This window comes from Xyrauchen texanus, chromosome 31 (genome assembly GCF_025860055.1).
Source record: "Xyrauchen texanus isolate HMW12.3.18 chromosome 31, RBS_HiC_50CHRs, whole genome shotgun sequence".
NCBI classification, from domain to species: domain Eukaryota; kingdom Metazoa; phylum Chordata; class Actinopteri; order Cypriniformes; family Catostomidae; genus Xyrauchen; species Xyrauchen texanus.
This window is the reverse complement of record NC_068306.1, coordinates 5,795,106-5,807,575: the sequence shown is the minus strand read 5'-3', so window position 1 is coordinate 5,807,575 and position 12,470 is coordinate 5,795,106. Positions and strand designations below refer to the sequence as shown.

The 12,470-nt window shown below is 40.8% G+C and overlaps 1 protein-coding gene across 2 annotated transcripts in view; it reads left to right on the top strand.

Annotated features, from left to right (window-relative positions):
- Window positions 1-12,470, top strand: part of LOC127625286 (TSC22 domain family protein 2-like) — a 29,685-nt gene that overhangs the window by 16,277 nt on the left and 938 nt on the right. Inside the window, exons 1-2 of one of the 2 annotated variants that reach the window (XM_052100478.1) lie at window positions 3,322-10,418; window positions 10,888-10,939. In XM_052100478.1, the coding sequence (XP_051956438.1) occupies window positions 9,331-10,418; window positions 10,888-10,939 (1,140 nt within the window). In that variant the 5' untranslated portion in view covers window positions 3,322-9,330. Of the gene's footprint in view, window positions 1-3,321; window positions 10,419-10,887; window positions 10,940-12,470 lie in introns of those variants that run through there. The other variant, XM_052100479.1, reaches the window with a different exon arrangement.

The window sequence follows — 12,470 nt, the reverse complement described above, 5'->3', positions numbered from 1 at the left end:
TACGTTTTGCGTTCCTTTGCAATAAGTTTGGCGTTCCCTTCCAATAAGTTTTGCGTTCCCTTCCAATAAGTTTTGTGTTCCCTCACAATAAGTTTTGCGTTCCCTCACAATAAGTTTTGTGTTCCCTCCCAATGAGTTTTGCATTCCCTCCCAATAAGTTTTGCATTCCCTCCAAATAAGTTTTGTGAGTTTTGTGTTCCCTCACAATAAGTTTTGCGTTCCCTCACAATAAGTTTTGTGTTCCCTCACAATAAGTTTTGTGTTCCCTCCCAATAAGTTTTGCATTCCCTCACAATAAGTTTTGTGTTCCCTCCCAATAAGTTTTGCGTTCCCTCCCAATAAGTTTTGCATTCCCTACCAATAAGTTTTGTGAGTTTTGTGTTCCCTCACAATAAGTTTTGTGTTCCCTCACAATAAGTTTTGCGTTCCCTCCCAGTAAGTTTTGTGTTCCCTCCCAATAAGTTTTGTGTTCCCTCCCAATAAGTTTTGCGGTCCCTCACAATAAGTTTTGTGTTCCCTCCCAATAAGTTTTGCGTTCCCTACAAATAAGTTTTGTGAGTTTTGCGTTCCCTCCCAATAAGTTTTGCGTTCCTTTGCAATAAGTTTTGTGTTCCCTCCCAATAAGTTTTGCATTCCCTCACAATAAGTTTTGTGTTCCCTCCCAATAAGTTTTGCGTTCCTTTGCAATACGTTTTGTGTTCCCTCCCAATAATTTTTTGTTCCCTCCCAATAAGTTTTTGTTCCCTCCCAATACGTTTTTGTTCCCTCCCAATAATTTTTTGTTCCCTCCCAATAATTTTTTGTTCCCTCCCAATAATTGTTTTTCCCTCCCAATAAGTTTTTGTTCCCTCCCAATAATGTTTTGTTCCCTCCCAATAAGTTTTTGTTCTCTCCCAATAATTTTTGTTCCCTCCCAATAATTTTTGTTCCCTCCCAAAAAGTTTTTGTTCCCTCCCAATAAGTTTTTGTTCTCTCCCAATAAGTTTTTTGTTCCTGCACAATAAGTTTTGTGTTCCTGCACAATAAGTTTTTGTTCCTCCCAATAAGTTTTGCATTCCCTACCAATAAGTTTTGTGAGTTTTGTGTTCCCTCACAATAAGTTTTGTGTTCCCTCACAATAAGTTTTGCGTTCCCTCCCTATAAGTTTTGCGTTTCTTTGCAATAAGTTTTGTGTTCCTTCCCAATAAGTTTTGCGTTCCTTTGGAATAAGTTTTGCGTTCCTTTGCAATAAGTTTTGTGTTCCCTCACAATAAGTTTTGCATTCCTTTGCAATAAGTTTTGCGTTCCCTCCCAATAAGTTTTGCGTTCCTTTGCAATAAGTTTTGCGTTCCCTCTCAATACGTTTTGTGAGTTTTGCGTTCCCTACCAATAAGGTTTGTGAGTTTTGTGTTCCCTCACAATAAGTTTTGCGTTCCCTCACAATACGTTTTGTGAGTTTTGCATTCCCTACCAATAAGTTTTGTGAGTTTTTCGTTCTCTCACAATAAGTTTTTGTTCTCTCCCAATAAGTTTTTTGTTCCTGCACAATAAGTTTTGTGTTCCTGCACAATAAGTTTTTGTTCCCTCCCAATAAGTTTTGCATTCCCTACCAATAAGTTTTGTGAGTTTTGTGTTCCCTCACAATAAGTTTTGTGTTCCCTCACAATAAGTTTTGCGTTCCCTCCCTATAAGTTTTGCGTTTCTTTGCAATAAGTTTTGTGTTCCTTCCCAATAAGTTTTGCGTTCCTTTGGAATAAGTTTTGCGTTCCTTTGCAATAAGTTTTGTGTTCCCTCACAATAAGTTTTGCATTCCTTTGCAATAAGTTTTGCGTTCCCTCCCAATAAGTTTTGCGTTCCTTTGCAATAAGTTTTGCGTTCCCTCTCAATACGTTTTGTGAGTTTTGCGTTCCCTACCAATAAGGTTTGTGATCCAATAATTGTTTTTCCCTCCCAATAAGTTTTTGTTCCCTCCCAATAATGTTTTGTTCCCTCCCAATAAGTTTTTGTTCCCTCCCAATAATTTTTTGTTCCCTCCCAATAATTTTTTGTTCCCTCCCAAAAAGTTTTTGTTCCCTCCCAATAAGTTTTGCGTTCCCTCACAATAAGTTTTGTCTTCCCTCCCAATAAGTTTTGCGTTCCCTCAAATAAGTTTTGTGAGTTTTGCGTTCCCTCCCAATAAGTTTTGCGTTCCCTCCCAATACGTTTTGCGTTCCTTTGCAATAAGTTTGGCGTTCCCTTCCAATAAGTTTTGCGTTCCTTCCAATAAGTTTTGTGTTCCCTCACAATAAGTTTTGCGTTCCCTCACAATAAGTTTTGTGTTCCCTCCCAATGAGTTTTGCATTCCCTCCCAATAAGTTTTGCATTCCCTCCAAATAAGTTTTGTGAGTTTTGTGTTCCCTCACAATAAGTTTTGCGTTCCCTCACAATAAGTTTTGTGTTCCCTCACAATAAGTTTTGTGTTCCCTCCCAATAAGTTTTGCATTCCCTCACAATAAGTTTTGTGTTCCCTCCCAATAAGTTTTGCGTTCCCTCCCAATAAGTTTTGCATTCCCTACCAATAAGTTTTGTGAGTTTTGTGTTCCCTCACAATAAGTTTTGTGTTCCCTCACAATAAGTTTTGCGTTCCCTCCCAGTAAGTTTTGTGTTCCCTCCCAATAAGTTTTGTGTTCCCTCCCAATAAGTTTTGTGTTCCCTCCCAATAAGTTTTGCGTTCCCTCCCAATAAGTTTTGCGTTCCCTCCAAATAAGTTTTGTGAGTTTTGCGTTCCCTCCCAATAAGTTTTGCGTTCCTTTGCAATAAGTTTTGCGTTCCCTTCCAATAAGTTTTGCGTTCCCTCACAATAAGTTTTTAGTTCCCTCACAATAAGTTTTGTGTTCCCTCCCAGTAAGTTTTGCATTCCCTCACAATAAGTTTTGTGTTCCCTCCCAATAAGTTTTGCGTTCCTTTGCAATACGTTTTGTGTTCCCTCCCAATAATTTTTTGTTCCCTCCCAATAAGTTTTGTGTTCCCTCCCAATAAGTTTTGCATTCCCTCCCAATAAGTTTTGCATTCCCTCCATATAAGTTTTGTGAGTTTTGTGTTCCCTCACAATAAGTTTTGCGTTCCCTCACAATAAGTTTTGTGTTCCCTCACAATAAGTTTTGTGTTCCCTCCCAATAAGTTTTGCGTTCCCTCCAAATAAGTTTTGTGAGTTTTGTGTTCCCTCACAATAAGTTTTGCTTTCCCTCACAATATGTTTTGTGTTCCCTCACAATAAGTTTTGCATTCCCTACCAATAAGTTTTGTGAGTTTTGTGTTCCCTCACAATAAGTTTTGTGTTCCCTCACAATACGTTTTGCGTTCCCTCCCAGTAAGTTTTGTGTTCCCTCCCAATAAGTTTTGTGTTCCCTCCCAATAAGTTTTGCGGTCCCTCACAATAAGTTTTGTGTTCCCTCCCAATAAGTTTTGCGTTCCCTACAAATAAGTTTTGTGAGTTTTGCGTTCCCTCCCAATAAGTTTTGCGTTCCTTTGCAATAAGTTTTGCGTTCCCTTCCAATAAGTTTTGCGTTCCCTCACAATAAGTTTTTAGTTCCCTCACAATAAGTTTTGTGTTCCCTCCCAATAAGTTTTGCATTCCCTCACAATATGTTTTGTGTTCCCTCCCAATAAGTTTTGCGGTCCCTCACAATAAGTTTTGTGTTCCCTCCCAATAAGTTTTGCGTTCCCTACAAATACGTTTTGTGAGTTTTGCGTTCCCTCCCAATAAGTTTTGCGTTCCCTCACAATAAGTTTTGCGTTCCCTTCCAATAATTTTGCGTTCCCTCACAATAAGTTTTTAGTTCCCTCACAATAAGTTTTGTGTTCCCTCCCAATAAGTTTTGCATTCCCTCACAATATGTTTTGTGTTCCCTCCCAATAAGTTTTGCGTTCCTTTGCAATACGTTTTGTGTTCCCTCCCAATAATTTTTTGTTCCCTCCCAATAAGTTTTTGTTCCCTCCCAATACGTTTTTGTTCCCTCCCAATAATTTTTTGTTCCCTCCCAATAAGTTTTGTGTTCCCTCCCAATAATTTTTTGTTCCCTCCCAATAATTGTTTTTCCCTCCCAATATGTTTTTGTTCCCTCCCAATAATTTTTTTTTCCCTCCCAATAAGTTTTGTGTTCCATCCCAATAATATTTTGTTCCCTCCCAATAATTGTTTTTCCCTCCCAATAAGTTTTTGTTCCCTCCCAATAATGTTTTGTTCCCTCCCAATAAGTTTTTGTTCCCTCCCAATAATTTTTTGTTCCCTCCCAAAAAGTTTTTGTTCCCTCCCAATAAGTTTTTGTTCCCTCCCAATAAGTTTTTTGTTCCTGCACAATAAGTTTTGTGTTCCTGCACAATAAGTTTTTGTTCCCTCCCAATAAGTTTTGTGTTCCTGCACAATAAGTTTTTGTTCTCTCCCAATAAGTTTTTGTTCCCTCACAATAAGTTCTGTGTTCCTGCACAATAAGTTTTGAGTTCCCTCCCAATAATTTTTTGTTCCTGCACAATAAGTTTTGTGTTCCCTCCCAATAAATTTTTGTTCCTGCACAATAAGTTTTGTGTTCCCATATAATAAGTTTTGTGTTCCTGCATAATAAGTTTTGTGTTCCCGCACAATAAGTTTTGCGTTCCCGCACAATAATTTTGTGTTCCCTCACAATAAGTTTTGCGTTCCCTCCCAATAAGTTTTGTGTTCCCTCCCAATAAGTTTTGCGTTCCCTCACTATAAGTTTTGTGTTCCCTCCCAATAAGTTTTGCGTTCCCTCCCAATAAGTTTTGCATTCCCTACCAATAAGTTTTGTGAGTTTTGTGTTCCCTCACAATAAGTTTTGCGTTCCCTCCCAATAAGTTTTGTGTTCCCTCCCAATAAGTTTTGCGTTCCCTCACAATAAGTTTTGTGTTCCCTCCCGATAAGTTTTGCGTTCCCTCCAAATAAGTTTTGTGAGTTTTGCGTTCCCTCCCAATAAGTTTTGCGTTCCCTCCCAATAAGTTTTGCGTTCCTTTGCAATAAGTTTTGCGTTCCCTTCCAATAAGTTTTGCGTTCCCTCACAATAAGTTTTGAGTTCCCTCACAATAAGTTTTGTGTTCCCTCCCAATAAGTTTTGCTTTCCCTCATAATAAGTTTTGTGTTCCCTCCCAATAAGTTTTGCGTTCCTTTGCAATACGTTTTGTGTTCCCTCCCAATAATTTTTTGTTCCCTCCCAATAAGTTTTTGTTCCCTCCCAATACATTTTTGTTCCCTCCCAATAATTTTTTGTTCCCTCCCAATAAGTTTTGCATTCCCTCCAAATAAGTTTTGTGAGTTTTGTGTTCCCTCACAATAAGTTTTGCGTTCCCTCACAATATGTTTTGTGTTCCCTCACAATAAGTTTTGTGTTCCCTCCCAATAAGTTTTTCGTTCCCTCACAATAAGTTTTGTGTTCCCTCCCAATAAGTTTTGCGTTCCCTCACAATAAGTTTTGTGTTCCCTCCCAATAAGTTTTGCATTCCCTACCAATAAGTTTTGTGAGTTTTGTGTTCCCTCACAATAAGTTTTGTGTTCCCTCACAATAAGTTTTGCGTTCCCTCCCAATAAGTTTTGTGTTCCCTCCCAATAAGTTTTGCGTTCCTTCACAATAAGTTTTGTGTTCCCTCCCAATAAGTTTTGCGTTCCCTCCAAATAAGTTTTGTGAGTTTTGCGTTCCCTCCCAATAAGTTTTGCGTTCCCTCACAATAAGTTTTGAGTTCCCTCACAATAAGTTTTGTGTTCCCTCCCAATAAGTTTTGCATTCCCTCACAATAAGTTTTGTGTTCCCTCCCAATAAGTTTTGCATTCCCTCATAATAAGTTTTGTGTTCCCTCCCAATAAGTTTTGCGTTCCTTTGCAATACATTTTGTGTTCCCTCCCAATAATTTTTTGTTCCCTCCCAATAAGTTTTTGTTCCCTCCCAATACGTTTTTGTTCCCTCCCAATAATTTTTTGTTCCCTCCCAATAAGTTTTGTGTTCCCTCTCAATAATTTTTTGTTCCCTCCCAATAATTGTTTTTCCCTCCCAATAAGTTTTTGTTCCCTCCCAATAATTTTTTGTTCCCTCCCAATAAGTTTTGTGTTCCATCCTAATAATATTTTGTTCCCTCCCAATAATTTTTTGTTCCCTCCCAATAATTGTTTTTCCCTCCCAATAAGTTTTTGTTCCCTCCCAATAATGTTTTGTTCCCTCCTAATAATTTTTTGTTCCCTCCCAATAATTTTTTGTTCCCTCCCAAAAAGTTTTTGTTCCCTCCCAATAAGTTTTTGTTCCCTCCCAATAAGTTTTTGTTCCCTCCCAATAAGTTTTGTGTTCCCTCCCAATACGTTTTGTGTTCCTGCACAATACGTTTTGTGTTCCTGCACAATAAGTTTTTGTTCCCTCCCAATAAGTTTTTGTTCCCTCCCAATAAGTTTTGTGTTCCTGCACAATAAGTTTTTGTTCTCTCCCAATAAGTTTTTGTTCCCTCCCAATAAGTTCTGTGTTCCTGCACAATAAGTTTTGTGTTCCCTCCCAATAAATTTTTGTTCCTGCACAATAAGTTTTGTGTTCCCGTATAAGTTTTGTGTTCCTGCATAATAAGTTTTGTGTTCCTGTACAATAAGTTTTGTGTTCCCGCACAATAAGTTTTGCGTTCCCGCACAATAATTTTGTGTTGAACACATCTCCTTTTGTGTTCCACAGTTAAAAGAAAGTCATACAGGTTTGGAGTGACATGAAGGTGTATAAATGATGACAGAATTTTCCTATTTGGCTGAACTTCCCCTTTAAGTGTGAAGTCTGTTTCCGCATGACTGTTAATGACGCTTCAGTTCTATATTTAGGTGTGAGTTTATTGCTGTTGTATTTGAGTTGACGGGTTTGGAAAGGTGATGCTGTTGGTTTCTGGAGTGTTTACTGTCACAGGTCCAGAGCAAATACCTCAATAGCACAACTCACAAACACAAACTCTTGTTTCAGTCTGCACGTGTAAGTGGAGGAATATTGCGGGTTCAGTACAAGTGAAGCTCAATCAACAGCATTCGGACATAATTACACAGACCTTTTTACATGTAAATTAGAATTCATGACAGTAATAGTCATTATTATGGTTATATTCTCAATGTTTGACTGTATTTTCTGCATTAAACAGCAGCTGCTCAGCTGCATCAGTGCTGCAGACACACACACTTCATGATGTTGTAGATTCTGCAGTTAATCAACATAAGGTCAGATCTGATCTGTGAGCTGATATCTGTTTCCTCATTTGACTTCCTGTGTGCACATTGCTGTGTGTCTGGCACAATACTTCATCTGCGCTCTAACAGGATGTAATTTACGACACCTGGTCAGGATTGGGCTGAATATAAAAAACATTTTCAGGTTTCAAAGTAATTTTATGGTAAAATACTGTAAACAAATACAAAAAGAAGTTAAAATGCTACTGTGAAAACTATTATTGGTTCACCGATAGCAACTGAACCATGTACTGTACAGGGAAAAAAATATATATTTTATTTAACAAGACAGTACATGTAATTTTACGGTAAAACATTGTTAAAAAATATAAGAAATTTAAAAAGTAAAAATGCTACTGTAAAAACTATTATTTGTTAACTCGGAGCTACTGGACCATGTTCCGTACAGGAAAAAAATATATTTTATTTAACAAGACAGTACATGTAATTTTACGGTAAAACATTGTTAAAAAATATAAGAAATTTAAAAAGTAAAAATGCTACTGTAAAAACTATTATTTGTTAACTCGGAGCTACTGGACCATGTTCCGTACAGGAAAAAAATATATTTTATTTAACAAGACAGTACATGTAATTTTACGGTAAAATACTGTAAACAAGTAATTTTTTAAAAATGCTACTGTAAAAACTGTTATTGGTTCACTGGGAGCTACTGGACCATATACTGTACAGGACAAAAATATATTTTACTTAACATATTTTATTTAAGTACATATTTAAGTTACTGTAAACAAATAAATAAAATATTGAATTAGATTTAAGGCAATTCATGCTCTTTTATGGTGAAATATTGTAACAAACAATACAAAATGTGTTTTTAAGAAGTAAAAATGTATGAATAAATTACAGTTAATGGTGAAAATGTACTTATTGTTAACTATACAGTAAATTAAACCAGTAACATGGTGGTTGTAATATATATATAATAATCGGGTGTCCCCAGAAGTCCCTGTGTGGTCATCTCATTAATGCTCTGTAAATCTGCTTTGAGACTGTGTTGTGAAATCATATTTTATGTGTATATTAAATGTATATTTGTTCTGATTGTTTGTGTCAGTTGTGTACATTGTGGTGTTATTTGTTACATTGATGTTGTTTAGTTAATGTTTATTGTATTGTGTTAGTGTCATGGCCCACAGGTGTTAACCTGATGGCACATACAGTTGATTGGCATATTAACATTAGCATCCTAATATTGATTTACTATTCATACAGTTAAAAACTGCTGTGGCAGCTGCGGTCTCACATTCATTTCTGTGAAACTAAAATGTTGAAAGAACTGTCATAAACTCCTCTGTAGGGCTTGTGAACGCACGGGCACTTTTATACTCGCTAATTCTAACCTTGCATACCATTTAGGAGAGACAGTATGTGATTTAGCCATGTTGCAGCCTGTGTTTTGTGTGATATCAGATGGTGGGTGGAGTGTGGAATGCTGGGAGCTGTGTGGGCAGGAAGAGAATCTCAAAGGCAGTCGTGATTGGCTGAAATGGAAAGTGGGCGGAGAACTGAATGAATGAGTCCAGTGTTGACTGAAGAAACACAGCGTGTGCTAGTGTACACATTTACATGTGTTTGTGTGTCATGAGGGAATACACACGCATCCAGAGACATGTAAACTGTCCTACAGGCCTCCAGAGATCATGGGACTGTCCACTGATACGAGCGCCGCCTTGGAGACTGCAGGAGAGGTTTTGAGATTACGGCTTTGACTGGTTAAACGGGTGGATCTTTACCCCAGATTACGGCAATCATCGCGCCACTCAAGGAATCTTTGGATTGGCACAATAGGGCGGATTACTGTTCTGAGGGGACAGAGGTCTCGTGATGGACATTATGGAGCATTTCCTGTGGACTCTCCAAGATCAGGATCTGTGTTGGGGGAGTGACTACTGAAAATTAGCGGCATTACTAACTGAACTACATATTTAGTAGCATGACCGTAACTCAGTAACAAGATACTGATTCACTGATTGAGTCGTGACTCTGGATCCCCCGGATGTTTCAGACGGAGGTCACAGGAAACGATTACATGATTGCGCTACCTGCCGGTGCATGAAGGCAACGGCTTACGTCTTTGTGGCTATTTGTGCTTGATATGCATGTACGTGACTTGGCTATTCCCCAACATGCTTGTCAGTGTAAGAAAGATGGTGTCCTTTTTTGAGAGTAAAAAACAGCCTCGTCCCCTGTCTCTTCCTCCATCTGTGTCACTGGCTGTATCTCATACACCAGTTCCTGATCAAACCCAAAGGGAGAATCAGAAGTCTAAGTCAGCCTCCCCAAACCCGCCTTCACATGCCTCTGAGCCACACCTACCTCATTCTTCAAGTCCCGCCCCCAACACCAGGTCTAGACCTGCCCCTGTCCCATACCACCCTTGGCCACACCTCCATCCCGGAGAGCGAACGAGAGCAAGCGTTACTCTAAGAGAAAATGTCCGGGTCCGAAGAATTGCGCAAGCAAGGGTACGCGATTCTTGGCCAACAGGCAAGCTTGAGTACTACACGAAGACCGGTCGCTTAGCTGTGTCCATGGAAAACAAAGAGCCAATTATTAGCAGGAGCATACCTCAGACATTTTCCAGAAACAACCCAAGAGACGCCGCAACTTGGTGCACTGCGGAGCTTCGAAGGTCCTCTACTCCGAGACAAGACAGATTGAAACCCACCCTCGGCACGACGACAGTCGTCTCCACTTCAGAAACTTCCACCACCTCCAGAACAACGCACACCGTTGGCTGCCCCTCAGAAAGCAACCCTTGTTCCACTCTAGAGTCCTCTGGGGGGTCTTCCAGGAGTGCATCCAGTGGGACTAGCCTCACTGTAGGGGTCAACAATGGCGCCACTGCTACTTTAGCATTAGGGAATGCCGTGCAGTTAAAATCTAAAAGTGATGCTGCTAGTTGTGTAAACTTAGCCTGGTCCGTTGCAGACACTGCGCCTCTTGCTGGCCGCGCTCACACACAACGCTCAGGGGAACATCCCAGAACTGGCCATGTTGGTTCTTCTTCCAGTTCCGACCAGAGAATTCAGAGTCCAGTGTGCTTGAGCTGTCCCAATCCAGACTGGATCTCAATGACTTCTGGAACCGCATGCACGAGAGCAGAAAGGGGAGGGGCTATTACTCACAAACAAAGACTCCGCCCTTCTGACTCCGCCCTCCTGTCACTTCTGCTTTTGTTCCACAGGTAACTTTTGGCGAGTCTCGGTTAGTCGGGCTCAAAGGGCAGAATGAGGGAGTTAGTTGAAGTCTTTTTCCCATCCTTTATGTTCTGCTCTTGAGTGTGTGCTGGGATGTTTCCATTATGGGAACCATGTGCTGCCTACCACATTCAGAACAATACCATCTGTGTTACACACACAGAGCCGTTCACAGTGTTCGCCAGTTCCTGAGTATTACTTCTGTCTTTGAATAAGTGAAAGGGAGGTCATGTTTAAGAGTTTAATTTTGCTTTAGTAAAGAGAGAGATTGTAGCCAGCCATGTAAAACTGTAGAATCAAACAGAAGCTTCAGCAAACCGGGAAAGCCTTTTATGGCGAACACTAAATCACCTCATTAATATTCATGAGGCGAGCTGAAATGGATCATTCCATGATTTGGTATCATTTATTTTGGCGCCGTTCATTTAAAATAGTTTTTCTCTGTCTTTATTACAGTGGAACCAACAGCAGCATGATTGCCATCGATAACAAGATAGAACAAGCTATGGTGAGACATTAACTGTGTGTGTGTGTGTGTGTGTGTGTGTGTGTGTGTGTGTGCGCGCGTGTGTTTGCGTGCGAGTGTGCGTGAGTGTGTGTGTGTGTGTGAGTGTGTGTGTGTGTGTGTGTGTGCGTATGTGTGTGTGTGAGTGTGTGTGTGTGTAAGAGTGTGAGTGTGCGTGTGTGTGTATGTGTGTGTGAGAGTGTGAGTGTGTGTGTGAGTGTGCGTGTGTGTGTGTGAGTGTGAGAGTGTGAGTGTGTGTGTGAGTGTGCGTGTGAGAGTGTGTGTGAGAGTGTGTGTGAGAGTGTGTGTGAGTGTGTGTGTGAGAGTGTGAGTGTGTGTGTGTGAGTGTGTGAGAGTGTGAGTGTGTGTGTGTGAGTGTGAATGAGTGTGTGTGTGCGTGCCTGTGTGTGAGTGTGTGTGTGTGTCAGTGTGTGCGGTGTGTGTGCGTGTGTGTGTGTGAGTGTGTGTGTGCGAGTGTGCATGTGAGTGTGTGTGAGTGAGAGTGCGAGTGTGTGTGTGTGTGTGTGTGTGTGTGTGTGTGTGAGTGTGTGTGTGTGTGTGAGAGTGCGAGTGCGTGTGCGAGTGTGTGCGAGTGCGAGTGTGTGAGTATGTGTGCGTGTGTGTGTGAGTGAGTGTTTGTGTGTGTGTGTGTGTGCATGTGTGAGTGAGTGAGTGAGTGTTTGTGTGTGTGTGAGACAGACTGATGTAATGTAACGTGTGTGTGTGTGTGTGTGTGTGTGTGTGTGTGCGTGCGTGCGTGCATGTGTGTGTGAGTGTGGGTGTGTGTGCGTGCGTGCGTGCATGTGTGTGTGAGTGTGGGTGTGTGTGCGTGCGTGTGTGTGTTTGTATGTGTGCGTGTGCGTGTGTGTGTGTGCGTGTGTGTGTGTGTTTGTATGTGTGTGTGTGTGTGAGACAGACTGATGTAATGTAACTTGTGTGTGTGTGTGTGTGTGTGTGTGAGTGTGTGTGAGTGAGACAGACTGATGTAATGTAACTTGTGTGTGAGTGTGTGTGCGTGTGTGAGTGTTTGTGTGTGTGAGTGTGTGTGTGCGTGTGAGTGCGTGTGTGTGTGTGTGTGAGTGAGTGTGAGTGTGTGTGTGTGTGTGTGTGTGAGTGAGTGTTTGTGTGAGTGTGTGAGTGAGTGAGTGTTTGTATGTGTGTGAGACAGACTGATGTAATGTAACTTGTGTGTGAGTGTGTGTGAGTGAGACAGACTGATGTAATGTAACGTGTGTGTGTGTGTGTGTGAGTGAGTGTGTGAGTGTGTGCATGTGCGTGTGTGTGAGTGAGTGTTTGTGTGTGTGTGAGTGCGTGTGTGCGTGTGAGTGCGTGTGAGTGTTTGTGTGTGTGTGTGTGTGCGTGTGTGTCTGTGAGACAGACTGATGTAATGTAACTTGTGTGTGTGTGTGTGTGAGTGAGTGTTTGTGTGAGTGTGTGCATGTGTGTGTGAGTGAGTGAGTGAGTGTTTGTGTGTGTGTGTGTGTGCGTGTGTGTGTGTAAGACAGACTGATGTAATGTAACTTGTGTGTGTGTG